The sequence below is a fragment of the Poecile atricapillus genome, chromosome 1 (assembly GCF_030490865.1).
Source record: "Poecile atricapillus isolate bPoeAtr1 chromosome 1, bPoeAtr1.hap1, whole genome shotgun sequence".
Classification (NCBI taxonomy): domain Eukaryota; kingdom Metazoa; phylum Chordata; class Aves; order Passeriformes; family Paridae; genus Poecile; species Poecile atricapillus.
In genome coordinates this window covers 104,110,140-104,137,518 of record NC_081249.1, presented here as the reverse complement: position 1 = coordinate 104,137,518, position 27,379 = coordinate 104,110,140, and the positions used below count along the sequence as shown (strand labels likewise).

The window sequence follows — 27,379 nt, the reverse complement described above, 5'->3', positions numbered from 1 at the left end:
AGTTAAAGGAGAAAAAGAAGAAAGACAGGAATCTGCATTATGACTGCTTGGTGCTACAGCAGGTTCCCTGGGTGAGCATCCTGCCTTGGGACACCCAGTGTAGTTCATGGGGAAGGTGACAGGACAATGAGGGGGTCATGCTTTTCCTCCCCTCAAGCCCTGATAAGGGTTCCAGTGCATATAGACTGTAGGAGAAGGAAGCCAGGACCCCCAGAGCAGTTGAAAAATACACTTTATTTACAAGTAGAAAGTGCCAGCCCCTGCACCCCTCTGTGTTTTTAGCTCTCAACCTTTGTGCATCCCCTTGCCTTGGGTTCTGGAAGGGTTTAGGGTGATGATGGGTGCAGGAAGGGCAAGGGGACCTTGTCATGCCCAGGGCACCCCCACAGTTGTCTGTGGGATATTCAAGGCAGTCATGTGGGTGGTCCCACCAGTTCCTCCTCAATAGATTGTAATAGAATAGAGACAGCGCTGCAGGCAAATCTCACCACTAATGAATTGCATCTGTACTAATTACCAAAGAGTGGAAGCAGCCTTGCCCTTAACAGGTCACAGCTATGTCCCATAAGGATGGGTGTTATAAGAGTGGTGTGGCTAGTTATGGGCAGTAGAAAGAGGGAAAGAAAGAGTTGGTGTTGTGTGGAGCTGCCCATGGGAAGTTTACAGAGAGATGATGTAAGAGATTTTAAGATAATAAGGAACTGATGTTTGCATCAGTTGTGTGTCCACCATCAATTGGTGTCCTCTGTGAGGAGCTAGCAATAACACCCCTTAGTGCTCCTGAGCCCTGGGGGGACAGGGAGAAGTAAGGGGGTGCAGGTGGGGGCCAGGGCAGAGCCAGCAATGTGGGCATTGGGGAAACCTCAGGGTTGTTTGTCCTTGTGTGACTGGGCTGGAAAGGACAGAGCAAAGACAGGAGGTTAGGGACTGTGAACATGACCAGGGTCCCATGCTGGAACCTGCTGTTGCCATGGCACCCCAGAGACAGCAGGGACTGTCCCCCTGCTTTTCCCCATGGCCTATATGAACCCAAGGCAGGGGTTGGGGGCACTGGGGTGAGCATGAGTTCAGAAGTGTGCCCAGGGGGTCAGGCAGTATCTCTCTAGTCCTTGGGGGACTCGGCAGTGCTGCTGCTGGTGGAGGTTGTGGGAGTGCTCCTCTGGGCACCCATCTGGCACAACAGGCACTTCCCCAGCTCTCTGGGGTTGAGGATATGCCTCTGTGCTGCAGAGGAGGGGCAGGACAGAGTAGTCCCTCCTGATCCCTCTTTTTTCTCTCTGAAGCTTAATTGTGTGGCTGGGGCTGGCTGCTTGCTCTCGCTACTGACCTGGGAGCCACTCTGCTCACTGCAGTCCTGGGTGGTCTGGGGCCATGGGAAGCAGCATGTTTTCTTGGACTGCAAAACAGGGGACCAGCCAGTAATGTCATCCGTGGCTCACCCTGCTGTGGGGCTGGCACCAATGAGGAAACTGAGGGGCTGCAGGGAGGGGATGGGAGAGAGGGTAGCAGTGCCCAGGGAAGGCGGGAAGGCTCAGCCCTTTGCCTCTGGAATGGCCTCTTTGGCTCCCAGCACTGGGAGCATCACGAGTACTAGACCCACTGCTGGATGCTGGGAACACTGGGCACTGGGATCCAGGATCAGTGGGAACATGTGGCCATTGGGGGTGTTACCCACAGGGCCACAGCAGCTCCCTCAAAACCTGGAACACCTGTTGTTCCCAGTAGGGTGCTGTGATGGGGCACTGAGCTGAGCTCACTGGGGGGGTGTCAGGGTCCTGGTGGGTCTCTGAGAGGCGCTTCCGCTGCTGCCGGGTAGTGATGCTGCTGGCCTGGGTGCTGCACTGGCTGCCTGCCTTGCTGCCGGCGGTGATGATCTGGGAGGGCTGTGTGCTGGCATGTCACAGCATCTCCTCTGAGTCCCATCTTCACATCCTCATGAGGGGATGTGGGGATGTTGCTGAGGGGCACTGTCTGTTCCCAGACCCCCTTCCTGAACCCTGGTTCTGGAGAAAGGGCTGTCTGACCTCCCCCTCCCAGCCCCCACCATGTTCTCTAGGGGGTAGCTGGTCTTCAGGTGGGGGCAGTGGGCCTGGTTCTACTGCTGCAGCTCTGCAGTACAGTTCCAGTCATATGGCTGCACTCTCTTTCCAGGGAGCCGTTTCACCCTTTCATCTTTCCAGGGGAGAGATGGTCCCCCCTGCCTCCTTTTCTCCAGGCTTAGCTCCCCCCAACTCCCTTAGCTGCTGCTCATCAGTCTGGTGCTCCAGATCATTCCCCAGCTTCACTGCCCTTCTCTGGAAACTCTCCAGTACCTCAACATGACAGTCTCTTTCACACCTAGAAATGTGTGCCACAACCCCAGCCCCTGTGCTGAGCAGGACATGGATTCAGGGGTGTGCAGAAGAAAAAAACCCTCCTTTTTTCCAGGAGGGCTCTCCCACCCACAGCCCTCCTGCTGGGAGTGGAACCCCTACCTGAGTTGTCAGTCTTTGCTTTTCTTCCAGGAGCTGCTTCTTCTCTTCCAGAGCTGCTGCTTTGCTGCTCTCATATCCTCCAGCTTCTGTACTGCCTCCTTAGCCTCCTGCCTGCTGCTGGTCACCAGCTTCTCAGACGCTGCCCGCAGCTGCTCCAGCTCCTGCATGTGCCGCTCCCTGGCCTGGCCCAGTTCCGCCTCAAGCTGCTGCTGCCCTTGACTGTGGCTCTTGCTGAGCCCCTGGTTCTCTTCAGCCAGCCGAGCATTGGCCTTTTGCAGCCCTGCCAGCTGTGCCCCTGCCTCTGCTGCCTCAGCCTGCAGCCGCTGAATGGCCCGGTCCCGTTCTGCCAACTGCTCCCGCAGTGACGGCACCTCAGCCACCTCCAGCTTGGCCTGCGCTAGCTCGGCTTGCAGTGCTGTCGCTCTATTGGGAACAGCGAGAAGAACAACACAGACTCTCTTGTGAACTGAACAGGAGAGCTTAAGGTTTATTACCTCAGAACTTCTTTTATAGACCGATACGCGAAAGTACAGAAAGGTAAAACTCTTATTGGTTAGTGAACTAACACATCACCATCATTGGTCAGTGGGGTACACCACCCCTTGACCTTCTCTTGCAAGAAAACAAGAAACTGACAAACAACACCTGCAAGGCTGTCTTCTATCTCTGAGGATTGTTTTAATTCCTCCTTATGATTTCCCAGGCCACTTTCTAGGCAAGACTGAGAAAATTATGTGGCCTGCTTTTCCAGAGGCACTGTGCTCCCTGCTTTTGCTCATATTTAGCATCCATACAGTGTGGACATGGCTTTTACTCTCTGCTCCAGGTCCTGGCGGTGCCGGCTTTCCAGGGAGACACGCTTGGCCTGAGCGCTGTCGAGCTCCTGCTGCAGGGCAGCCAGGAGCTGCTCCTTCTGTAGGCATTTGTCCTGGCAGACCTTTGCCTCCTGCCGCAACTCATCCTCCCGCTCGCTCTGGCAATGGCGGTCCCTCTTCAGGGCCTCGATGGTCATCCGCTGCTTCTCCATCTCTTCCTGGCACCGCTGCACCTCCATCTTCATCAGTGAGCACCTCTCAGCTGCACGGGAGGCTGCGGTGGCCATCTCCGTCTGCAGCACCCGCAGCCTCTCCTCCAGCTTCTTGCTCTTCTCCGACTCAGCCAGGATCAGGCGTTTCAGCTCCTTGCTTTCTCCTTCCTTCTCCATCACCTGACGATGAAGGATGGAGACCTCATGCTCCAGGCTGCTGATCAGACTGTTCTTCCTCTCCATCTCCTGGACACACTGGGACACTTGCTCCTTCCAGCTCTCTTTCTCCTGCATGGCAGAGCGGAGGGACACCAGCTCTTTCTCTGCTGCCCGCAGCTGATCCATGGTGCCTTCCAGCTCCTTGGATTTGAGCTTCTCCTGGGAGAGCTGCTGGGAGACTCCCTCCAGTGCCTCAGCAGCTCTCTGGGCATCTGCCTCCAGCTTGGCCACACGCTGGGCTGCCGTTTGCTCTGCTGCAGCCATCTTCTCCTGCAGGGAGGAAATCTCGGCCCTCAGCTTCTGCTCCTCGCTCTCCTTCTCCTTTGCCCATGACTGAGCGCTGGACGGGTCAGCCTGGAGGCCAGCCAGTCGCTCTGCCTGGGCCTCCAGCACAGCCACCTTCTCCTGCTCAGCCTGCAGCTGTTCCTGCAGCGCCTGTATTTCCTCCTTCAGCCGCTTGCACTCTTCATCCTCCCCTCGGGCAGCAGGAGAGGCTCCCATGGGCTGCTCTCGGCTCTCCCCCAGCACCTGGCGTGTGGCCAGCTCCTCACTCCGCTTCGGCAGAGCTGGTTCCCGGTCCTGAACCAGCTGCTGTCTCTCTGCCTCCAGCTCAGCGATCCTGGCCAGGTTGCCCTCCAGGCACTCAGCTGCCCGTCTCTTCTCATCCTCCAGTATACCCTCAGTGTTCTGCAGGGATTCCTCCAGGAAGAGCAGCTGCTCCTGCAGGAGGCTGTTCTCCCGGGCCAGCTTCTCCCTCTCGGCCAGCTTCTGCTGGCTCTCCTTTAGCCTGCCCTCCAGCTCCTGCAGCTGGGCTTTCAGTGCCTCTGCTGCCATTCCCTGCTGCCGTTGGGCACCCAGCTCCAGGATCTGGGCTTCCAGTTCGCCGATCTTGCGGCTTAGTGCAGCCTTCTCCTCATTCACAGCCTGCAGCTGGCTGCTCAGGGATGCGTTGGCCTGCTGGAGCTGCTGCAGGGCAGAGTCCCTTTCCCACAGGGTCTTCTCGTGCTGGCACTGAGGGCAACCAGCTGCTCAGCCTGGCCCTCAGCAGCCTGTCCCTGCAGGTCTCACTTCAGCCTCTCTCGGGCCTGGTGGCTCTCCGAAAGGAAGCTCTGCAGGCTGGTGACATGGCTCTCCAGCTGCTGCTTCTCCTCCACTTCGGCTTTGAGGCTGGACACCTCCTGCTTCAGTTCCTCCAGCTGGAAAAGACAAGAGCAGGGAGACTGTATTGGATCTTGTTAGGGGTCAGGTGTCCTTCCTTTTGCTCTTTCTCACCTATAGAATTTTTTGCCATTAGTTGCAGGGAAAACTTGATGGCTGGTACTTAGTGGGTGCTTGAGAAACACAGAGTTTGGCTGGGCCCAGGGGGGAAGGGAGGGGGAGGGCAGGGGCAGTTGGGGGCTGGCTGGTTTCTTCGGCTTGAGAGTGAGACACTGGCTCTCAGAGCTGTTACTGTTTGGAGAATTCGCCATCACCCTGAGAGTTTCATCTTATCAGCAGACCCACAGCTTGTTTATGAAGACAAACATGTCATTCCTATCACTGAGAGATAACAGAAACAATGGCATGGATTCCACTGAAGGATGAAAGAGACACTGAGGAAACACCATGAATTCCACAGGAGTTAAGAATTAAGAGGGGGGTTGTGTCGTTCTAATTGGGAACGGCAGGAAGAACGACACGGACTCTCAAAGGAGTCAGAACAGGAGAGAATCTCTAGTTTATTGTTACAGCTATGTTATATAGACTAGTTTGTCAAAAGTACAGAAAGGAAACTCTTATTGGTTAGTAAAGTGCTACATTACTATCATTGGTCAGTGGGGTTCACCACCCCCTGACTTTCTCCTGCAAGGAAAACACGGGAATCAGACAAACAGCACCTGCAGGCTGTTTTCTGTCTCTGAGGATTGTTTTGAATCCTCCCATGAAATTCCCAGGCTAGCTTCTCAGGCAGGGCTGGCAGGCCATGGGGCCTGCAGCTTGCTCCAAAGCTAGCCTCCACAACTCACCCTTTTGATTTAGGAAAAAAAATAAAAAATGTACAGTGTTTGTAACATCCTGCTGGGCCCTGCAGGAGGGAGAACAAACACGGCACAAGTGGTTTCTTTTACTAGATATTGGAATGGATATTAATTTGGAATTTTGGTTTATGATGATGTTTAAAGATTGTTTTCCTTGCAAGGATTTGACGGCTGAGTCAAATATTCTTAACTCAGTGAACTAATACAAAATATTGTTAGTCTGTTCAAACTGACAGTCTAACTTGTCAATATAGTAGTTTAAAAGAACACTAAAGTGGTACAAAGTGAGCAAATTTGGGTCTCACAGGGATTGCAGGACTTTGGTGCAGTTCACCCCCTGCAAGGCAGAGGGGGAACGCGTGCTGGCCGGGGCACTGCTCGAGCCCCGGCACCGTCTCGCGGGGCGGCTCGGGTTTCCGGCGCCTGTAGCACGGTCCGCGCGCGCGCGGGCCGCACTGACGGGCGCGAGGGGGAGCGAAGTTCGCTCCCCGTTCTCCCCACCGCTTCCCCGCTGGAGCGCGGGCGAGCGCGGGGCAGCGGGGGTGTTGTGCAGGCCCCGCAGCTCCGCGCCGACCCTTGCGGCTCGCTCCGCGCGGGGCGCGCACGCGCTGGGAAGCAGCGGGCGTCCGCGCGGGTGCCGCGGTTTGGCGCTGCTTCCGGCGGCACAGAAGAAAGGAGCTCATAGGGCGCGCGCGCGCGAGCGAAAGGGGGACCTGGGCTCCCCCCCCCTCCCCCGCCGCTTCTTGGATGGGAGCGGGGGGGGAATGCTCGCCACAGCCCCAGCCCCGGCTCCAGATCCGGGCTTCGGCTCGGTTTTTACGGGGTTTTCGCAGCCGGCCGGAGCCAGAGGGTCTGGATGGCCGCCCGGCCCGCGGCCGGTGGCGGCGGGCGGCGTCCTGAATTAGCTTTTTCTTCCTTCTTTTCCACGTTTTCTCTCGTTTTTTTCTTGCCGCTGCTGCTGCCGCTGTGGGGATTTTACCGGTGGTTGCGGCTCTTCTGTGTGCTCGGGCATCTGCCCGGGCTCCGCGGCGGCGGCGGCGCCCCCCCGCCCCCTGGGCGCGGGGGGTGCTGAAGAGAGGGTTTTTCGCGGCCGCACTGGCAGGTACTCGGGGCACCGGCGGAGGCTCCACGGCGGCCGCTGGCAGCAGTGCTCGCAGCGCTGGTCCTGGAGGGGCCGGCGGAGGCTCCGCGGAGGGCGCAGGCAAAGGCGGCTCTCGCTGCGCTGGCGATGGCGGTGCTTGCGGGTGCGGTAAAGGCAGAGCCGAGCGATTTTCGCTCTTCTGTTGTTTTTCTGCTGGTAAAACCTGCGCGCCGAGCTCTGCGGATGGCGGGCGCTCAAATTTTTCTGGAGAGGGAGATCTCTGCTCCACGGATTGCTCCTGCCTGCTGCTAAAGTTCTCTAAGGGTCCGGGCAGAGCTGAAGGACCGCTACACAGCTCGGCTTCACTGTCTTTAGGCTGGCACTGTTCCAGTGCATTAAAAATCACTCCCCAAGTTGCTGCCAAGCTGCACGCACTGGTATCTCCCGCAGCTAGCTTAGTCCACAGGTGGTCTCCCACTGACCACCAGATTTCAAGGTTAAACACATCATTCACAGTCATAGTAAACTCCTGCGCTTTCACCCAGTGGAACAAAGCACGTATATCTTCTTCAGGAATACAGAGTCTCATGCTCAGCAAGGCGTCTTGCCATGCAAAGCTGACAAGTTGCTTATCAGCTAAATCACAGTTCTCCATTATGAAAAAATTTTTTTATCTTGGCGGCTCTGCGAATGCAATTATGCAAACGCTATCGGCTTGGACCCGGGATTTCAAGCTCTGCTTCACCAAGATAGGCCGTTCCAAGCCCGCTCTCCGGCACGCTCCACTATCCCGTTGGTTAGAAACCAGCTTCCTCTTGGAAAGCCCGGGAGAATTCCACTTTCCCCTCTAGGGGGAAGGGCTGGTGTTTTTCCCGCTCGCTGCTTACCCTCAGGGGATTAGCAGATGTCTTCACGTCGGTTGCTTTCTGACCTCGGGGGTCGGCTGCACATCACGTCGGGTTACCAGACCTCGGAGGGTCGGTTCGTCATCACGCTGGGTTACCAGATGTCGTTCTAATTGGGAACGGCAGGAAGAACGACACGGACTCTCAAGGGAGTCAGAACAGGAGAGAATCTCTAGTTTATTGCTACAGTCATGTTATATAGACCAGTTCGTCGAAAGTACAGAAAGGAAACTCTTATTGGTTAGTAAAGTGCTACATTACTATCATTGGTCAGTGGGGTTCACCACCCCCTGACTTTCTCCTGCAAGGAAAACACGGGAATCAGACAAACAGCACCTGCAGGCTGTTTTCTGTCTTTGAGGATTGTTTTGAATCCTCCCATGAAATTCCCAGGCTAGCTTCTCAGGCAGGGCTGGCAGGCCATGGGTCCTGCAGCTTGCTCCAAAGCTAGCCTCCACAGGGTTGTGCATGGTGGGGAATGTCCGGTATTAGGCATTCCGGGAAGTCTGTACCTCTCAAGTACCTCAGCCTATGGGGAAAGAGAGAAGGGCCATGCGGCCGGGAAATCAGGATAAAAAGAAGGCTGTGCCCTCCAAAAATTTGAGAGACCCCAGGGGAATGCCCCATGGCCTCTCCCTTTATTCGAATAAAGTAAAAGGATTTCTCTGTCTCCTTTTTGGACATAAACCTCTGGTGTTTATGGATTAATTTTCCTGACAATTTTGGGGGCTCGTCCGGGATATTTCCACCATCCAGGGCAGCAGGCAGGCAGCGGAGCTGAAGGTGCCTCACCCAGTTTTGGTGATCAGCTCCCCTTGGTGGTGGCCAGCACCGGGCGATCGATTGGGTTCCTGAGACTGTCCAGGAGACAGACGAGTGGCAGACCAGGGGAGTCCATGAAGAGTCCACAGGGAAGGACCCCTGAAAATCTCACCAGTGAGTAAAATGGGATCTTCAGGGAGGGCACCTATGGAGGGTAGCACAGGTAAAATAAGGCACCCATAGAGCGTTGCAAGGGTACAGCTGGGAAGGGGCCCCAGCAAAAGTGATGACAATCCCAAAATATCTCCGAAGAATCCCTTGGAAGAATGTAGAGTTGGTTTACACATTCTCACAGAGGTAATTAAGGATATAGATGCCCAAAGGGGGCAATAAGGGAAAATCGAGAAGGGGTCTTTACAACAGGGGATGGACAGATTGTGTTGTTGAGTTGGAACAGAATTGGTTACAGGAGAGTGTGGAGAGATATGGTTGAGGCAAGGAGCAGCAGGACCAGGTGTGGAGGTATGGGACTGGGAGCACGGGCTGGGGGCCTGTGGGGCTGCTGGGACTCAGTGCCGGGCAGTGCCTGACACCGCCAGCCCTGGGCAGGGGTGGCAGCGGCTGCCGGCCCTGTGAGGCTGCAGGATGCCCCAGCTGCCTGTGGAAATTAGATCATTAAACTATTAGAATGTTTCTCTTAATAATCTTACCTTTATATTGTCAGTTAAGTTTAAGCTAATAGTGGGAAAATAAATTTTTAACCTTAGGAGAAGAAATAGTAAAAAACCTTTAACCTTAGCAATTGTTTGGTGTGCAGAAGGCCAGGGGGATCTGAAAACTGACCATGGGTGGCCAGCCCAGTCGAACCTAAATGGTGGGTTAGTGTGGGTATGGAGGAGCCCGCTGGGCCCGATACTGGCCCTCCCCTGGAGAGGAGATACTTCTCTGTAAGAGCGACACAATGTCGCTCCCAGGGGTCTTTGAGTTAGTTATGTTAAACTGTTGTGTTTCATTGGTGTTCCCCCCTGCTGTCCCACCCCGATACAGGTATCTCGGGCTTCCCCCCGCCCCTCTCCTTCCCCATAAATATCCCGGGTTTTCCTCTGTTCGGGAGATTCGCTGTTACCGGCACCCTTTGCCGAAGCTTTGCCTGAATAAAGGCTTGTGCCTCGGTGGAACGCTGGACCAGCTATCTCGTCCCTGCTTCCTGTGTTGCCTGTCGCCGCTGCTGCCGAGCTGAGCTGAGCTGAAATCACTATACTATTACTGAGCTGAGCTGGAATCACTCGACTGCTCGAAGCTGCTCACATGCGCTTCGGGCCAGCCTTTCTCAAGGCTGCTTCTGGAGAAGTCGCGGTGCTCCGGGCTTTCTGCCGCCGCGGCAAGTGGCGCCCAACGTGGGGCTTTGAAGAAGCCCTGAAGAAGCGTCCACCCGCACCTTCAGCTGTGAGGCGAGCCGCCTTTGGAGCCGCCACCCCTCGAGGAAGCTTGCTTGCGTTCTAGCAAGAAGCGATACAAGAGGCTGCGACCGGGACCCTCGCTCACCCATCTGGGGCAAGGGAAAGCCCCTGAGGACCGGTCGCCAGGTGACCACCCACCCAGCAGCTTTGTTTTCGCCCGCCGGCATCTGCCGAAGAGAAATTGTAAGTGTATCCCGTGAAAGGTTTTTCTTCGGGCTTTTTTTCTTTTTTTTGCTGTTTTACTGCTGGGTGGGGAGTGAAAAAGGATGGGGAATGAGTCCTCTGTATTGAGGCTGACCCCACCTGAGAGGGACTTTTATATCCAAGTTGTAACTACCTTAAAAGCGGGGAATTTTAAGTTTTCTAAAGGGGATTTAAAAAGATTTATTCATTGGGTTTTTAAGCATTTTAAGATTAATTCGGACTCTGCTAAATCAGGAATTTTTTGGGATAATGTGGGGAGAAAGTTATATACAGTTCAAGCTAAAGGGGATTTTTCTGTTGCAAAGTTCTTTCCTGTGTTTCAAAATATTATTTTCTCATTGGAAAAAGAGGGAAAAAAAGAAGAGGGAGTTTTGGGTCCCCAGTTAAACCCCCCAACCCCGTCAGCCCCTCCAGGTGTCCCTAAACCCCTTTCCCTGTCTGAGAGCCAGTCGGCGGGTGGACATTGCCCCCGGGCACAGGGCTGCTGCCGTCTCCCTGACACCCCCCCACTGTCTCTCTACCCGCACCAGGGTGGCAATGGCCATGCCACTCTGGGTCTTTCCCCTACCCTCTCTCCTATGCCCTCACACCCGGTTGTGTCCCCCCCCAGTTCCTAGCGTTAGCACAGATGGCGCCGGCAGCGTGGCCAGCCGCGCCATTTTGTCCCATTCACACGCCGGTTTTCCCGCCCTCGATGCCCAAAATGGCCGCTTTCCCGCCTTCACCCCTTCTCTTCCTGCCGCGTCCTGCTCCTCCTCCCCCCCCACTGCGTCGTTGGGTGTAACCGCGTCGGGCCCTCCCCCATCCATCGGGAAATCCCTCCCCATCGCGGACCCCGGTCCTGTCCCTTCGTGCTGGGGCCCCGTCCCCAGCGGCGCTCCCGCTCCAGGGTCCCAGTGCCCCAGAGGTCGGGACGGCTCCGGCCGGAGTGGGGCCACCCCCGCTTCCCCACGCAGCCACAAAAGGGCCAGCTCTAGACACCTGAGCCGGCCCCGCGCTACCACCAAGTACCCCCCATCTCCACTAGGAGATGAGAGCAGTGAATCTTCTTATTCAGATTCTGAGTATGAAGATCACTGGGCTGAGGTGCAGAGGGAAGCCACACGGGCGGGGAACCCAGCTCTGTCCCAGAAAATACTTGCCTTTCCTGTAATAATGAGGAGAGACAGGACAGGGGCACAGGTTGCTGCATGGGAGTCCCTTCACTATAGGGAACTGCAGGAACTTTGCAAAGCTGCAGAGGAACATGGCAGGAGTTCACATTTTTTTAAACACTTGCTGGAAGCCTCCTTCTCTGCCCACGTCATGGTCCCGCATGACATCAAAAATATTATGAACTGCCTCCTCTCTCCAGCAGAGTACACGTTGTGGGAGAGGCAGTGGAAAAAACATTTAAAGCAATTGGCAGATGTTTATGCAAGAGATGCTAACAGACCCAATTTTACTTTAGAGCAATTAGCAGGAGAAGGAGACTTCCAAAAGCCCCGAGATCAGGCCCGAGATCTGCCTGAAGCAGCTTTACAGGATATAGCTAATGCTGCCAAGATATCTCTTTTTACCACCCCTGATGATAAAGTGCCAACGCAGTGCTTCACTAATATTAAGCAGGGGGCAACTGAGTCTTTTATTAAGTATATTGATAAGTTAAAAATAGCCATTGAAAAGCAGATAGAGAGCCCTCGGGCACAAAAGGAATTATTAGTAAAAATAGCAATGGCCAATGCTAATCAGGAGTGCAAAGCAGTTTTGCGAGCCCTCCCTCTGGACCCCGAACCAACCATAGATCAGATGGTTGAAGCCTGCATCAAACACTCCTCTGCCTCAAGTGAGAATACAGTGGCACTTGCAGTGGCTAAAGGAGTGGCAGAGGCGATATCTGGAGCTTATGCTGCAGACCCCAATAGAAATTGTTGTTTTAATTGTGGTGAGCCTGGACATTTTTTCAAAGACTGTCCGGAGAGACATTCTATACAACCGCCAGCCCACCAACGATTCCCCAGACAGAACTGGCATTCGGGAAACTTCAAGCAGAGCGCGGGACGGCCCCGCGCTTCGACATCAAATCAAATGCCGCACCGTTCCACCCCTCCTGCCAAACCCACCATCCTGCCTCCACGGGGGCCCCAATATTAAGCCCAGCAGGTGGAGCGCTTCAGATGGGAACCCGGCGTCAACTGGTAACTAGACTCTCTTTACATATGAAAGGTGACTGTGTTTACAAAGTCCCCACAGGGAAACGTGGACCACCAGGCAGTCCCTCCAACATCTTAATACTTGGGGATCCAACTAATTGTCCAGGACAAGTTCATACTATTCCTGAAGTCCAGACTATATACCCTGGAGATGAAATTTCCATCTCTTTGACCTGCATAGACCCTCCTTATTATTTAAAGGAACAGACTCCTGTGGCACAGGCCATTTTACTTCCTAGTGACTGCCCAGATCATGTTCCCCTCAACCCCAGTGCTATGTGGACACAGGTTGTGGGCTCCTGCAAACCCATTGTGGACTGTAGCCTGTTTTGTTATGGGGAAAGGATTCAGCGCCCAGGAATGCTAGACACTGGAGCGGATGTTACCATCATCGCTCGCTCCGAGTGGCCAGACAATTGGGAATTACAACCTGTAGCAGGCATGATTTCAGGAATTGGAGGGATGACAGCTTCCATGAGGAGCAAACGGAATATTGTCATCGAAGGACCTGAGGGACAAATGGCAACCATTAGGCCATTTGTGGTGAGAGCACCAATCACCCTCTGGGGACAGGATCTCCTGTCCCAATGGGGGGCTTCTCTGAGGATTCCTAGCAGGGATTTTTAGTGGGGGTCACTGAGAAGCGCGCCACGCCTACCATCCCCCAACTCACCTGGAAACAGCACCATCCAGTGTGGGTTGATCAGTGGCCCCTATCTGAGACCAAACTGCGCGCACTGGAAGCCCTTGTGGAAGAGCAGCTTGCCAAAGGCCACATCACTGAGACCAATAGCCCTTGGAACTCCCCTGTCTTTGTTCTGCGTAAACCAGGCAAAGACAGGTGGAGACTCCTTCATGACCTCAGGAAAATCAATGATGTTATTGAAGACATGGGCCCCCTCCAGCCTGGCATGCCCTCCCCTTCAATGCTCCCCCGGGATTGGAAGCTGGCTGTCATTGACATCAAGGACTGTTTTTTCAACATACCCCTCCACCCTCAGGATGCCCCCAGATTTGCATTCTCGGTTCCCTCTCCAAACAGACAAGCACCTTTAAAAAGATACCATTGGCTAGTCCTTCCTCAAGGGATGAAAAATTCTCCTACCATCTGCCAATGGTACGTGGCCCGCATCCTGTCACCTGTGAGGACCCTGTTCCCAGATGCTGTCATCCTCCACTACATGGATGACATCCTGGTTTGTGCTGCCGACGATGACTATCTGCACCGGACTTTACAAAAAACTATCCAGACAATCAAGGACACTGGATCTGAGATCCGTGAGGACAAGATCCAGCACACCTGCCCGTGGACCTATCTAGGACTCCAGATCCGTGAGCGGACCATCGTGCCCCAGCAGCTGACCATCAAAGACGACCCCAAAACCCTGCGGGACTTGCATCAGCTCTGCGGGTCCATCAACTGGATACGCCCTCTGCTTGGGGTAACAACAGAAGTCCTTGCACCCCTCTTCAACCTGCTCCGTGGCAGCGAGGCCCTCGACTCACCGCGCTCCCTCACGCCAGAGGCTCGAGAATCCATCACCAAGGTCCAGGAGGCCCTGTCTTCGCGGCAAGCCCACCGGTATGAGCCTGGCCTGCCCTTCCAGCTGGTTCTCCTGGGTAAGGCCCCGCGCTTACACACACTCATTTTTCAATGGGACACGGCATTGAAGGATCCTCTCCTTATCATCGAGTGGATCTTTACACATAACCAGCCCACTAAGACTATCACCACTCCACAAGAAATCATGGCTGAACTCATTAAAAGAGCTAGAGTCCGTCTCCGCACTCTTGCAGCCTGTGAGTTCACCTGCATCTTCCTCCCATTGGCAACTGGAAGTTTGGAGCCTTTGCTCCAAACCAATGAGAGCCTTCAGTTCGCTCTCGATAGCTATTCAGGCCAAATTTCTATACACCCACCTGGCCACAGACTTTTCAAAACCACATTTAATTTGGTCCCCAAATCATTACAGAGCAAAACACCGCTCCAGGCCCTGACGGTTTTCACAGATGGCTCAGGGAAATCTCACAAGTCAGTCATGACTTGGAAGGACCCCAGGACACAGAAATGGGAGTCTGATGTCCAAGTGGTCGAGGGATCACCACAAATTGCTGAATTAGCAGCCGTTGTCAGAGCTTTTGAGAAATTCCAAGAACCTTTCAACCTGGTGACTGATTTGGCTTATGTGGCTGGAATAGCTATGAGAGCAGAACATGCATTTCTAAAAGAAGTCTCTAACCCAAATTTATACAAATTGCTTTCTGAATTAGTATATCTTATCTCTCACAGAAAGCAACCTTACTATGTCATGCATGTGAGGGCGCACACCGACCTCCCAGGTGCCATTGCCGAAGGAAACAGGAGGGCAGACGCCTTAGCCATGCCTGCTGCAGCAGCCAATGTCCCTGACATTTTCGCACAAGCGAAATTGTCCCACCAGTTCTTCCACCAAAATGTGCCTGCACTGATGAGAATGTTCAGACTACCCAGAGACCAGGCTAGGGCAATAGTTGCCACCTGTCCTAATTGCCAATCGTTCCAAATACCTGTCGTTAACTCCGGGGTTAACCCCCGAGGACTTAACAGCTGCCAGATATGGCAAACCGATGTCACTCACGTCCCATCCTTCGGGAGAGTCAAATACATACATGTCTCCGTAGACACCTTCTCTGGTGCAGTGTTTGCCTCAGCCCATGCAGGAGAAAATGCCAAGCACACCATCCGACATTTTCTCCCTGCTTTTGCTACCCTGGGAGTCCCAGAACAAATTAAAACAGACAATGGACCTGCTTACACCTCTCACAAATTAAGAGACTTTTTCAATGAGTGGGGGGTGAAACACACCACGGGCATTCCTCATTCCCCTACAGGGCAATCAATAGTAGAAAGAACCCACCAAAACCTAAAAAGAGTCCTTGATCACCAGCGGGGAGGAACAGAAATCATTCCCCCTATTGAGAGGCTCTGTAAGGCTCTATATGTCATGAACTTTCTAAATTGCTCACCTGCAGAGCCTGACCCCCCTGTAATACGGCACTTCTCTAATTCGACCCATGCCAAACTCACAGAGAAGCCGCCAGTGCTGATCAAAGATCCTGAATCACAACAGACATCAGGACCCTTCCCACTGATTACCTGGGGGAGAGGGTATGCGTGTGTGTCCACACCATCAGGACCTAAGTGGCTCCCAGGGAAAAATGTAAAACCTTACTTAGGCCCTACAAACCCTGCACCAGATTCAGAACTTTCAAAGTCTCCTGAGACCCACACAGGTCCAGAAAAACAGCAGCCCACTGCAGCCTGGAAGTGGAGACGTCGTCGGAGTCCACAGAACCGACCTGCCACCAGACCAACAACCAGACAGAGGCCAAACCATCCTACCAGAGCTGCAACGAGACGACTGCCAACGTCATGCCTGACACCGTGACAGTACACAAGTCTTCTTAACTCCCTCCCCCTTCCCCTTCTTGCCCTCGTTGCCTAGCCCAAATTGCCAGCTTACACCCAAGTGCACCTCTGTGCTGCTGCTGGTGTTGGGTCTTGTGTTCCAAATACACAGAATAGCCTTGCTTATAATTGGTGTTTTTGTTTTTGTTTGGTTTTTTTTTGTTTTTTTTTTTAAAGAGGGGGGAGACGGGAGAGGAAAGGGAGAAAGAAAATAGCTCCCCCCTCTCCAAAAATTAGAGCTAATCTTCTATGTCCTGTTGTAGAAAATGGAGAGCAAAACCATCCTTGAGTTCCTGATGTCCCTGATTATCTGGATGCTCCTGAAAACATCAGCTGTGGATGCCTGGCTAGTAGCACAGCCCCAGGAGAACGTGTGGATCACCCTCGCAAAGACACTCCAACAAGACCACATGTGCTTGTCCATGGGCAGCGCCACCAACCCTCTAGACCTTTTGCTCCTGGCCCATGGACATGGCTGCGAGGAATTTAACGGACTGTGCTGCTTTGACCTCTCCAGCCCCAGTGAAGGCATCCACGCCCGCATTCAGAGACTCCAACACACGGTCCAGGAACTCCAAACTGAAAAGGAGCCCCAGTGGCTTGAGGACCTTTTTGGGAACTAAGGGCTCAAAGGATGGGTTGCCTCCCTCCTCAAAAATATTTTTTTTTTTCTTGGGTTTTCCTAGTTGTTATTATCTTCCTAAGTATGTTTTCATGTTTTAAGAAGTTATCAGCTAACTCTCTAGGGGATGCCTTTTTAATAAATAAACAAGTGGGAGTTGTGGGTACGGAGGAGCCCGCTGGGCCCGAGATACTGGCCCTCCCCTGGAGAGGAGATACTTCTCTGTAAGAGCGACACAATGTCGCTCCCAGGGGTCTTTGAGTTAGTTATGTTAAACTGTTGTGTTTCATTGGTGTTCCCCCCTGCTGTCCCACCCCGATACAGGTATCTCGGGCTTCCCCCCGCCCCTCTCCTTCCCCATAAATATCCCGGGTTTTCCTCTGTTCGGGAGATTCGCTGTTACCGGCACCCTTTGCCGAAGCTTTGCCTGAATAAAGGCTTGTGCCTCGGTGGAACGCTGGACCAGCTATCTCGTCCCTGCTTCCTGTGTTGCCTGCCGCCGCCGCTGCCGAGCTGAGCTGAGCTGAAATCACTATACTATTACTGAGCTGAGCTGGAATCACTCGACTGCTCGAAGCTGCTCACATGCGCTTCGGGCCAGCCTTTCTCAAGGCTGCTTCTGGAGAAGTCGCGGTGCTCCGGGCTTTCCACCGCCGCGGCAGGTTAGCACCCTAAGTGAAGTCCATAACGGAACAAGATTTTGGGACAAAGAAAGAAGTCCATGGCAGCTTTATTTTTCTGAGAGGCATTTATTGTCTAAATAGAACAGGAAGCATATACATGGGGAAAAAGCATTTGCAACTGGACTTTATCTTTGGGTTTACATTGTTGGACCCCCAACTCCTTATGATTGTTCCAGATATTGAGGCAGATGGAATCAAATGCATGTTAAGCTCACAAATGGTAGCTGTGTAAGGTGTTCCTTCCATAATTACCAAAAGGATTTTGAAGGCTGTAAAGCAGCAGGGAAAGATAAGTTTTTTGACCCCATATTTTTAAGCTGCCCCTGCCATGGCGGGATGGATTGTAGGGGTGCCGTGACCTCCCTGAAGAAGCGCCTTTAAAAAGACGGCCCAGGGGCACAGGCACATCCCTAGCCTGGCAGGTGATGTTCAGCTCAGGCTCAGTGGCAGCTCTCAGGTGACACAGAGAGGGACTCAGAGCACTGTGTGGCATTACCACAGAGAACAGGCCTTTATTAAAAGCAGGACCCTCTCCAAAGGGAGCCAGTGACAGCAGCTCCCCTTGAACAGGGGAAAAACTGGGGTTTATATAGGGAAAAAGAGGGGCAGGGAGAAACTAGGATACAGTTAACAGGGTAGAGTGAGGGGAAGAAAACCAATAGGATACAACGGATTAACATGTAACTCACAAAGGTCTCTGAGAGGGACACTTTCTCACTATAAAAGTGCTTTGCCTAAGGAGAAGCTCTCCAGGGGAGCACCACACTCCTGCTGGCTGATTCTTTGGCCCCCACAGCCCCTGAGACAATTCCACAAGTAAGACACATGTTGTCCATGACTATCAGTGAAAGTGGCAACACCAGAATGGAACCCAAACCTTTTTCAGTAGGTTCTGGTCCAGATCTAACAAAACAGACCTGGGATGTGACTGCAAGTGGAAACCTTATATGGGTGCTTGGAAATGCAAATATTGTGATTCTTATGGCGAGGCAACTATTGTTGGGGGACCACTAGGCCCTGGAAGTAAGCTGTATTTTGACCCATCAATTGATGATAAAAATTGGGAAAGTCCCTTTGCCAATGAGACCTGGGCTTTGAAGGGGCATTACTGGATTTGTGCCCAATATGCTTACCGCAGGTTACCCCCAAACTGGTCAGGGATATGTTATGTGGGGTATATTAGACCATTGTTCTTTCTGCTACCACAAGTTCAGGAAAATCAGTTAAGAATCAAAGTATATGATAATCTAATTAAAGAAAAGCGGTCACTTGATGCATCTCTGGCTGGAGGGAGAACCCAAAAGCGGGGCAAAGATGAATGGCCACCTGAATGACTCATGTAACACTATGGACCAGCCACTTGGAATCCAAATTAATTAACATCAGGTGCCAGAGAACCCATTTTTAATTTAAAATGGATAATTAAGTTGCAGGCTGTCTTTGAAATAATAATCAACCAGAGAGCTACAGCTCTTGACCTTCTTGCTGACCAGTCTACTCAGATGAGAAATGCAACTTTTCAATATTGGATGGTATTAGACTATTTGTTAGCAGAAGAAGAGGGAGTGTGTGGTATATTAGATTGCTCAAACTGCTGTTTGCAAATAGATGACAATGGAAAGCTGGTGAAATAAATAACAAAAGGAATAAGAAAGTTAGCTCAGGTACCGGTCCAAACATGGAAAGGATGGGAATGGGACATGTTTTCATGGTTACCTGGTAGACTATGGGTTAAACAAATGCTTTTTTTTCCTCTAATGTGTTTTAGCAGCTCTAGTCTTTTTCCCATGTATGATCCCTTGCATCAAAGGGACGCAGGTAGTAGCCATGCCTACTGATCCAGAGATGGCTACAAAAGGGCAGAGAGTGATGCAACTGCAAATAATTGCAAAACCAAAAAAGACCCAGGAACAAGAAATTAAGTCAATGATAACTAAAGTTTGTAAAAGCAATTATTAAAAATTAAAAGAAGAGGGATAAGAGGAATGGCAGATTTGTCTTTACAAACAAGCTGTGGGTCTGCTGGTAAATAAAACTAGCACTGAGATAAAATACGCAATGAGATGGAGTCCACTAGTTGATGAATCAAAAGGAGATATTTCCCTTTACAAACTGTAGGTTTGCTGATGAAATTGGATAGTGAAAGATGAAAGAGACAATGGGGAAACAGCATCAATTCCATAAGAATTAAAAATTAAAAGGAAGGGTTATACATTAGAGTGGGATTCTTTGGTATCAGGCATTCCAGGAAGTCTGTACCTCTCAAGTACCTCAGCCTATGGGGAAAGAGAGAAGGGACATGTGGCCGGGAAATTAGGATAAAAAGAAGGCTGTGCCCTCCAAAACTTTGAGAGACCCTAGGGCAATGCCCCATGGCCTCTCCCTTTATTCAAATAAAGTAAAAGGACTTCTCTGTCTCCTTTTTGGACATAAACCTCTGGTGTTTATGGATTAATTTTCTTGATAAAGGACACGTGTGTCAGATTATTGGGTTAATAATGAAAATAAGTTATTTGGCATTTCATTATTGGATGAGTTGACATTTAAAAGACCTTCTGACCCAGAGGTCAGGTAAGACTCTAGAAGGAACTTAGAAAATGGGAAACTCCATTTCCAAACTAGAGAGAGAAGTTTTGATTCTCTTAGAAGCAATGATATGTCTCCATGGATGAGATTTAAAGCCTATTATCCTGCATTCAGGCAGAATTTCCTGGCATGGATCCACAGACAATTTTTAGCCCGAGCCTGTGGGACACTGTAAATACAGGAATTTATGAAAAAGCCACTCTGAAGAACTCGGCAGCAGCCAAAATCCTGCCGGCTTCTAGAGTGATTTATGGAGTAGTTTCCACCAAGTGGAACTCCAAAGCCCGGGCAAGGGACATCACAGAGACAAACACAGGGCGAGACTCTCTCGCCAAAGCCGGAGATGGTGGGGTCCGATCTCCCTCTTTCCGCAGAAGCGGGGACACCCCAGTCCCAGAATACAGCGCTGCCAGCATTGGAAGTCCTTTCAAAGGATCAAATCTCGGCGGTAATAGCCCAAGAAGACATTTTACCCCTCATAAACCCAGCGGGGACGGCTCTGTTACCACCACCGATCTCGGGAGCCGAGAGTGGGACTGCGGAACACAGAGCCCACCCGGAGAAGAGCCGGGCTCTTCCCAGCCCGCCGCGAGACTTCTACAAGCGGCAGATTCGCCACAAAGCTCTAAAAACTCTCCTCCAGCAGCTGGAGCGGGGCAACCTCAGGAAAACCCATTGGCGCAGCCACGGAGAGACCTGGGGGCGATTCCAAAGCGCAGACAGCAAGTCCATACCATGCCCGCAGCGAATAAACGCCCAACAGGCGGTTCCGGGCTCTCAGAAAGCGTACACGCATCTTTAACGTTTTCCGGCACTGCGCATGCGCCATGGGCGGCCGACGACGGCGGCGGAGCCAGCGACAGCTGTGCCGCGACAATAGCGCTGTTACCATGGCAACCGCAGCACGGCCAGGGGAACTACAGAGGGGCACCCACCACTCCCCAGGCCCCCCGGCCTTGTCCTGCACGGCACCAGGAGCTCCTTCTCCAGCTGTCGCTGCTTCTCCTGCGACTGCCGTGGCAGCGTTGTGCTCCTTCCAAGAGCTCATCATGGGCTCGCTGCAGCTGGACCATATTGCTGGTGAATTCCCACAACTGCCAAGTGAAAATCCACCCAGTCCAGAAGAGGGTTAGAGAGTGCCTTGGCTGTCCAGGGCTCTGCCTACTCCCCATTCCCAAGAGCTGCAGCACACATGGACATCCTGGGCTCTGGGTGCTCACCACATGCAGGCAGCTCCACCCGGTCCCCATTCCCCCACCACAGTTCGATATGGATCAGGATGCAGAGCCCAAGGCAGGCTTGGTCACTGAGTCAAAGACTGCATTAGCAGAACTATAAACATCCCAGCATCTGGCACTGCCATCAAATCCTCCCCTCTGGGTTCCACCACAACCAACTGGGCTGCGGGGACACGAACAGGACACTGCACCCCATACCTTGAAGGAGAGATCCCCATTCCCCTTGGAGAGCTGGTCGATTTTTTGGTCCATCTGGGCTTTTTCAGTCTTCAGGTCCTGGCACTCGTGCAGGCACCCCGGTTAAGGAAGGAGTACATCCTGGCAGCAGGCAAGGACATCACCAGGGATCAGTGCTGCTGGATATCACCAAGGAAACCAAAGGTTCCAAGGGATCTCCCTGCCTTGCTGTGACTCTACCATCAACCCAGCTCTAAAACTGGGTCCCAACAGGTGGCAAAGCAGAGTAGAGATGAGCAGTGTTTGTGCTTTGCAGAAGCCCAGCAGCTCCACACTGAGAGCGGAGGCAGCTGTGGGACTCCAGCCACCCCCCTGCAAAGGGAAATAAGTGAGGAAAGGCCAAAAAGAACATGGCACTTCCAGTGGAGGTTGGGCAGCCTTCCTGAGCTAACAATGGCACAGGGACAGAGCAAAGACCAGTGTGACAGGTGATTTCAAGTGTGTGACGAAGCCCAGTACCCAGAATCAAAGTAAAGGCCTGAGAAAGGGGCTGGAGTCAGGAGTTCCAGGATCACCCTGAAAGCTTCTCCTTTTCCAGGGCAGGTGAGACCCACGGGCAGCACATCCTTTTCACATAACAGGAATAGCTTTTCCCATGCAGGGTTTGGGGTAAGAGTAGGCTGCTAGAACAGGCTGCATGGTTTGGGACTGGATCCATGCCCACTGCAATAAAAGTGGGCTGCAGCCCATAAGTGCCCTGAGGGCATGGGCATCGTGAGGAGACAGCTGTGTCCTGGGCTGCAAGGGAGGAGGGAGGAGCAGCTCCTCTCTGGTGGGACCCCATCTGCAGAGCTGCCTCCAGCTCTGGGGTCCCCAGTATCACAAGGATGTGGAGCTGCTGGAGCAAGTCCAGATGCTCCAAGGGCTGCTGGAGCCACTCTGCTCTGGAGACAGGCTGGGAGAGACCTGGGGGTGTTCAGCCTGGAGCAGAGAAGGCTCCAGGGACACCTCAGAGCACCTTCCAGCACATAAAGGGGCTCCAACAGAGCTGGAGAGAGACTTTGGACAAGACTCTGAGTGACAGGACAAGAGGGAGTGGCCTCCCACTGACAGAGGACAGGTTTAAATCAGATATTGGGCAGAAATTCTCCCTTGGGAGGGTGGTGAGGCCCTGGCACAGGTTGTCTAGAGAAGCTGTGGCTGCCCCATCCCTGGAAGTGCTCAAGGCCAGATTGGAGGGGGTTCGGAGCAACCTGGTCTATTGGAAGGTGTCCCTGCCCATGGCAGGGTGTTCCAGCTGAATGAGGTTTAAAATCCCTTCCAACCCAGACCCATTTTTGATTCTGTGCCTGCCGTCTTCTCGCCAGGGCACAGTGGCAGAGGAACAAGGTGGTTTCTTTCTCCTGTTTCATGCACTGCTGGGAAGAGACAGACAACATAGAGTCTGGGGATGTGGGAGTGACAAGGTCCCACCTAGGAGGAAGGAGTGGATATTCCTGGAGGATTACCTCTCATTCTTCTCCCTAAGCTCCTACATTTCTTTGGGCTCCAGCTGGTATTCAGCTTGCTTCTCACCAAGCTCTATCAAGTGATCAATCTGCTGCTGCATTGTGGTGATCTGAACATCTGGGGAAGGGGACATGAAAGTACCCACTGCCAACTTTTCATGTCCCCTGAAGCCCCCACAACAGCATTTCTGCAGAGAAACCCTCTGCAGCAGATCAAAGAGCCAGGCTACCATGAGAACACCTATGCTGCTCAGCATAGCTGTTGCTTCATTCATGGCTTTTGTTGCTCAGGATATATAAGGGAATACAAGGAAGAAAGAACCTAGACTCTCACTTGAGGCCTGGCAGGATGGACCATGCATGAGCAGAGTTGTGGTGGGGCCAAACAGGAAAGCCTGAGAAACAGGGAGATCTCTGCCCCACAGATCCCTCCCTGTGCCCCAGGACATCCAGCTAGTGACTGGCTCTTTTCCATGATGAGCTTGTGAGCACCCGCCTCTTCCGAGTTCTCTCTCTCAAAAGCCAGCTGCTCCTCCAGCTGCCACAGCTGAAACCGGTGGGTCTGCATGATGTCCACCATGGCTGAAGATGGAGTGCAGGCTGCAGGCAGACACACTCTAAGCTGGATTATCCCGAGCCAGCCCAGGCCCCGTGCAGCCAGACCCACTCTGCTACCCACTTTGGATGCTGAATGTGAGAAATCAGGCAGGTAGCACAGTGTCTGTGTGAAACTAAGTCACGTAACTTTCTCACACTGGCCTGAGAAAGTGTGTCCTGAAAAATTGTGAGGTGGAATTCAAACAGTCCTTAGAGAAGAAAAACAATCTTTGCAGGTTTTGTTTGTTGCCTTGTTGTTTACTTGTAAGAAGCAGTCGAGGGGTGCTGTTCCCAACTGTCCAATGATGGTGATGTGTTGGTTTGATGGCCAATGAAAGTTTACATTTTCGGACCTTCTCAAAACTGTCTACAAAAGAAGATCTGGAAGAATAAAAAGGGCTCTCTCTTTGCAACTAAGTTGAGTCGTCACTATCGCCATTCCTAATACAGTGCGACATCTGGCGATCCTGATGTTCATTGCAGCCAAGAGCTGAAGAACAGGAGTCTCCCTCCGCCTTCCCTTGAGAGGTAAGGAGTCTTTCCCTGTGTGCTCCTGGAGAGCTACAGGTCTCAGTCACCCCGGGTAGTGGACCTTGCCAGTAATTGGGTCTGGAACGTCCATCCTGATAAAGCTAGAGTTTATATATTCCCGGGATAAACCACTTCATCTGTATATCGCACTCGCCAGCTGCTGGGATAAAAGCTTCCTACAATGGGGAACCAAAGTTCCACTGAGAAACAAATCATCGTCTCTGTGTGGAAGGACGTATTGTCACGCTTGGGACTCACTATATCAGGAGATTCCATGCATGCTTTATTCCAGTGGGCAAAACCCCAGGGCTTTATAGTAACCACCGACAATGCCTTTAGTCCAGATGCTTGGCAGTCGGTGGGGGAGCGCTTATGGTTCGAGATAACTGATGGAGATACCAGCGTGTGTGTAGCCTGGCAGCCACCTGGGGCACACTCTCTAAAGCGTTACAGCAGTGTCCATTTCAGGAGGGTGACGAGGGGATGGAGGATTCGGATGCCAAGGATGCCTTTCCTATGCACACTGAGAGGATGGAGGGCGGCAGGGCTGCGGACGCCACAAGCGGCGTTCCCTCGGCTCCACCTGAACCTTTGAGGGACATGGGAATTGAGCGAACGAACTATCGGTCACCACAAGATTATGTCCCTGCAAAGTGTCCCTCTCCTTGGGACTTTGCAATGGCAAGGTATCGGTCACCTGTGGAACAGTTTGCGAGGGCTCCATCAACACAGGAGAACATCCACCTCCTTTTGCGCTCCCCGTGGCGCCATTCTCGGCAACGCAAGCGGCCGCAGGAGAACCTTTGCTGCAAATACCTCTCTTTGCCCCCTCCCCACGCTTCCTGCACCTCTTTCTCCTGCACCGCAAGCGACAGTACAGCAGTCCCCGCAGCGGACCGCGGGCACTGTGGAAGGGGTCGTTCCCTCAGCCCCCCACTTCCATCTGTGGGGCCCACACATGTGTCAGCATTGCTGGGGCAATCGTTTCTGCAGATCACTGCCCCCTCAGTGCCTCCGCTTCCAGCTATGGGGCCCATGCCTGGGCCCGCACTGCCTCCTCCCCCTGCCCAATGCAGATGCTCTGCCACTGTGCCTCTTGCTGTTCTGGAGCAACAGCCCGCAGCGGCCGCCCCCCGCATCTCTGGCCGGCCCACCCTCCTCCGCCCCCCGCGCATCATCTCCCGCATTGCTGCTGCTCCGGGACACGGATGGTGATCCAGATGATGACCAACACTCCTCCCCGCAGCGGGGAGGCAGTCTGGCAGCTAGTGCCAAAAACACCGAGCTGTGAGATTGTCCCAGAGCTATCTCTGGACATTGCCACCGTGTCAGGTGACCGTGCATCTGGAGCAGCCAGGATGCTTTTGGGAAGCGGAAAAAAAACAAGCTTTGGAAATGGTAGATTGGGATTTATTAGAGGATGGGAAAGCCCAGAAATGAAATTATTAATGACATGGTGCTGGAGGGAGGGAAACTGAGGGAGGACCAGAAGCTGCTTCAGGCTCTGATGAAGAGATGCAGACAGATCAGGAAGTCAGTGAGGCACCAACCCCACTCCAAACCTTCCCTTCCCCAAGGCTGCCCAGAACACAGGACAGGCTGACAGGCATTATGTCATAGCATGAAGAGTTGTACAGGATATACAAAGTAAGGTGGCAAAGTATGGACTCGGCTCTGGAGAAGTTCTGCAGATTATCAGGGTGATAAACACTGATCTGCTTGCTCCATTTGATATTAATCATCCGGCTCAAGGGTTATTCCAGCCTGTACAGTTTAAAGTCTTTGGAGACAACTGGAGGCAGAGGGCTCAAAGAGCTGCAGAAGAGAACACTTGCCTCTGCATGATCTCAGGCATGCTGTTGGTGTAGATGTTCTTATGGGAACAGGTGATTGATTGTTTTAATCCTGATCTCCAGGCCCGTTGGGACCCTCAAGATCTCAATCAGGGACAAAAAACAGGCATTGGAGCACTGCTAAGGACCACAGAAACAGATGCTCCTAGTCCATGATATGTGAAAATCACTCAAGGATTAAAGGAAACATTTTTGCTATTTGTTGAGAAAATAGCAGCGGCCTTGGACAAACAGATTGAGGACGATAACCTGAGACACATTCTAGGTAAACAATTAGCAAAGATAATGCCAATGAAGATTGCAGAAAGATCATAGAGGCTCTTCCATGGAACCCTTTGATAACAGATATGGTCCAAGCATGGGCTAAAGTGGGTTCTGTAGAGCACAAGGTGTCTGCTTTGGCTGCTGCTATAGACCCAAAATGGGCAGGCCGTTGGGGTGGATCACAGGGGCAAACAGATGATCAGGGTAAGGAACAAAAGGTAAAGCAGAAGAAAAAAGGAAAAGGTAGTTTCCTGTGTGCTAGATGTAAAAAGCCAGGTCATTTTGCAAACCAGTGTAAATCTAGATACCATGCCAATGGTCAGCTTTTGACAGATTCGGGAAATGTGAGCAGGAGCGCACAGGGGAACTGCGTTCTGACACAAATGAGTACCCAGGGCACAGCACCAGTACAGGCCTACTCAGGCCTACTCAGCCAGCTTAGGGGCAGCACCCAGGGACACCGCAGCAACAGTCACACTAGATTCTAGCTGTTTATATAAGGTTCTCTTATGTATGTGTATATAAGGTTCTCCTTATGTGTATAAGGATGCATTTGGTCCTTTGGGTCAAGGATTAAGTGCACTGCTTGTGGGAAGATCTAGTGCAACCCTACAAGGGATCTTTGTGCATCCAGGAGTCAGTGATGCTGACTTTACAGGCCAAATTATGCCATGGTTTCCATGCCCACCCCCCCCCGTTACCATCTCTGAAAAGACTCGCATTGCTCAACTTGTGCCTTTTAAGTCATGTGTTCCTAGGACTGCTGAGCAGAGTCATGCAGATGGCAGCTTTGGATCTACCTGTCTGCTGCAGGTTTTCTGGACTGCATGCATTTCCAGTTAGCAACCACAGATGATGTGTACCCTGATTATACTGAATGCCAGCTCACCTCAGATCCAGCTTCGAGGTCTCATTGACACAGGTGCAGACGTGACCATTATCTCCTTTTCTGCATGGCCTCCGACATGGGACATGGTCTTTGGCTTCCATCGATTCAGCCATTGAGGGTCTGGGAGGTGCAACAAAGACCTTTGTGAGTCAATGGTCCATGCTGATTAAAAACACAGAGGGACAAACAGCTACAGTTCAGCCTCATGTCACTGCAGCTCCACTTAGCCTCTGGGGCAGGATATTTTGGCAGCATGATGGGTACAGATTGGGACTTATTTTTGATGGGGGCCACTGTGTTGAAGGGCGCACAGTACCCTACTCTGCCTTTACGGTGGCTGGTGACCAAACCCATCTGGGAAAACCAGTGGCCCCTGATGAAAGAGAAGTTGGTCACCCTTCATGAACTGGCCCAGGAACAATTGCAACAGGGACATATTGAACCTTCCGTTTTTGTAAGTAGGAAAAAATCTGGATAATGAGATTGTTACAGGATCTCCAAAAAATCAATGCAGTCATGGAAAGCATGGGGGCACTGCAGCCTGGTATGCCCTCACCTACTGTGCTTCGTATGGGGTGGACAATTTTGATCATTGATTTGAAGGAGTGTTTTTTTACAATTCCTTTGCATTCCAATGTAAC

The 27,379-nt window shown here is 52.4% G+C and overlaps 1 protein-coding gene across 1 annotated transcript; it reads right to left on the bottom strand.

Annotated features, from left to right (window-relative positions):
* LOC131580705 (nuclear mitotic apparatus protein 1-like) lies at positions 1-26,858 on the bottom strand. The gene is made up of 3 exons (XM_058842243.1): positions 26,739-26,858; positions 3,265-4,916; positions 1-3,040 (listed from the first exon to the last, which is right to left on the bottom strand). Exons 2-3 carry the CDS (start codon positions 4,552-4,554, stop codon positions 2,483-2,485), a joined length of 1,848 nt encoding a protein of 615 aa, XP_058698226.1. The 5' UTR covers positions 4,555-4,916; positions 26,739-26,858; the 3' UTR covers positions 1-2,482.
* Positions 26,859-27,379: the final 521 nt, after the last annotated feature.